A 1,186-nucleotide genomic window follows, 5' to 3' on the forward strand; every position below is an offset into this window, starting at 1 on the left:
TGCAAAATTTTAAACTTCTCCGCTATAGCTGTATTTGGCTTTTGATTTTACGGCTTTTTTAAGAAGATGATTAGATGCTTGAGAACTGTCTTTCTATTAACGAGTAGTGGTAAAATAGACGCGGGAAAGAGGAGAAATTTAAAGTGGCTATTAGTACTATTTGCCCCCTGTCACTATTTGCCCCCTCCTTCCCTTATGATATTAATTGATTTAGAGACCTTAGCACGGAAAACATGCAGTACTTGAACGTCGATCAGGCTCTCGCCGATCTCGCTTATTTCATAGAAACGAAGAAAGAGGAGAATAATTTAGAAAAGAGTATCGTGATAGTAGTCGGTGGTTCTTACGCTGGAAACATGGCGGCGTGGGCGCGTCTCAAATATCCTCACCTGATCCAAGTATTGTTTGCGTTATCGTTTTATTTATATTTTAAATATGTATATATTTATATTTTAAAAATAGAGAAGAAATAAAATTGGGAAAAATATTTTTCACAGGGTGCCTTAGCTAGCAGCGCGCCAGTTCAAGCAAAGCTCGATTTTTACGGTAAATTAATTGCTCGACAATTAAATAGTCCTCTCCAAGTATATTCCCATGATGTCCTCTATAAGAATGCTTGATTCCGTAGAGTACTATGAGGTCGTGGCGAAATCGCTCAGCAGACATAGTGAAAATTGCGTTAAGAGTGTCAAAACTGCATTTACATCGGTAGAGAAATTATTGACCACACAAGGCGGTGCAAATATACTTAAACATCTCTTCAAGTAAGTTTGAATGTGGATTGGAATTTACAAGCAATGTTAAATCTTTGTTGCGATCGTACAATAAAATAAATAGAAAAGATGTATAGATAGAATAATTTATAATTGGAAACAGGCCCGGCGTTTTATGTGTGGATTGTGTGGAGCAATCCACATCCCAAAATCAGATGAGTGTGAATTTCCACACCCGAAAAAATCCACATTCACGTAAATTACATATCCATAGAGATTTAACGGAAGCTGTAATGGATGACATTGATAAATTATTAAATGAATTTATAAGTAAAAATAATTATAGAGCATCCATGTTTTTAATTATAAAAAATAAATAATTAAATTTTAAAAGAAAAAATTTGTGTACTTGAAAATTTTATCAACTACTGGTGGAATGGGGAAAGTGAGAGGGGGGGGGGAGATCGGAAGAG

The 1,186-nt window shown here is 35.3% G+C and overlaps 3 protein-coding genes across 4 annotated transcripts in view; 2 read left to right on the top strand and 1 right to left on the bottom strand.

Moving 5' to 3' along the window:
• LOC105458659 (putative serine protease K12H4.7) overlaps positions 1 to 1,186 on the top strand; it is a 4,074-nt gene that overhangs the window by 2,070 nt on the left and 818 nt on the right. The gene's annotated exons all lie outside the window — the stretch shown is intronic.
• The window catches only part of LOC105458657 (clavesin-2-like), a 15,699-nt gene that overhangs the window by 684 nt on the left and 13,829 nt on the right, over positions 1 to 1,186 (bottom strand). The window lies entirely within an intron of this gene.
• On the top strand, positions 100 to 1,155 carry LOC105458658 (putative serine protease F56F10.1). The gene is made up of 4 exons (XM_011704132.1): positions 100 to 398; positions 498 to 546; positions 629 to 764; positions 877 to 1,155. Exons 1-4 carry the CDS (start codon positions 234 to 236, stop codon positions 1,091 to 1,093), a joined length of 567 nt encoding a protein of 188 aa, XP_011702434.1. The 5' UTR covers positions 100 to 233; the 3' UTR covers positions 1,094 to 1,155.

This window comes from Wasmannia auropunctata, unplaced genomic scaffold (genome assembly GCF_000956235.1).
Source record: "Wasmannia auropunctata unplaced genomic scaffold, wasmannia.A_1.0 LD334474.1, whole genome shotgun sequence".
In the NCBI taxonomy this organism is placed as follows: domain Eukaryota; kingdom Metazoa; phylum Arthropoda; class Insecta; order Hymenoptera; family Formicidae; genus Wasmannia; species Wasmannia auropunctata.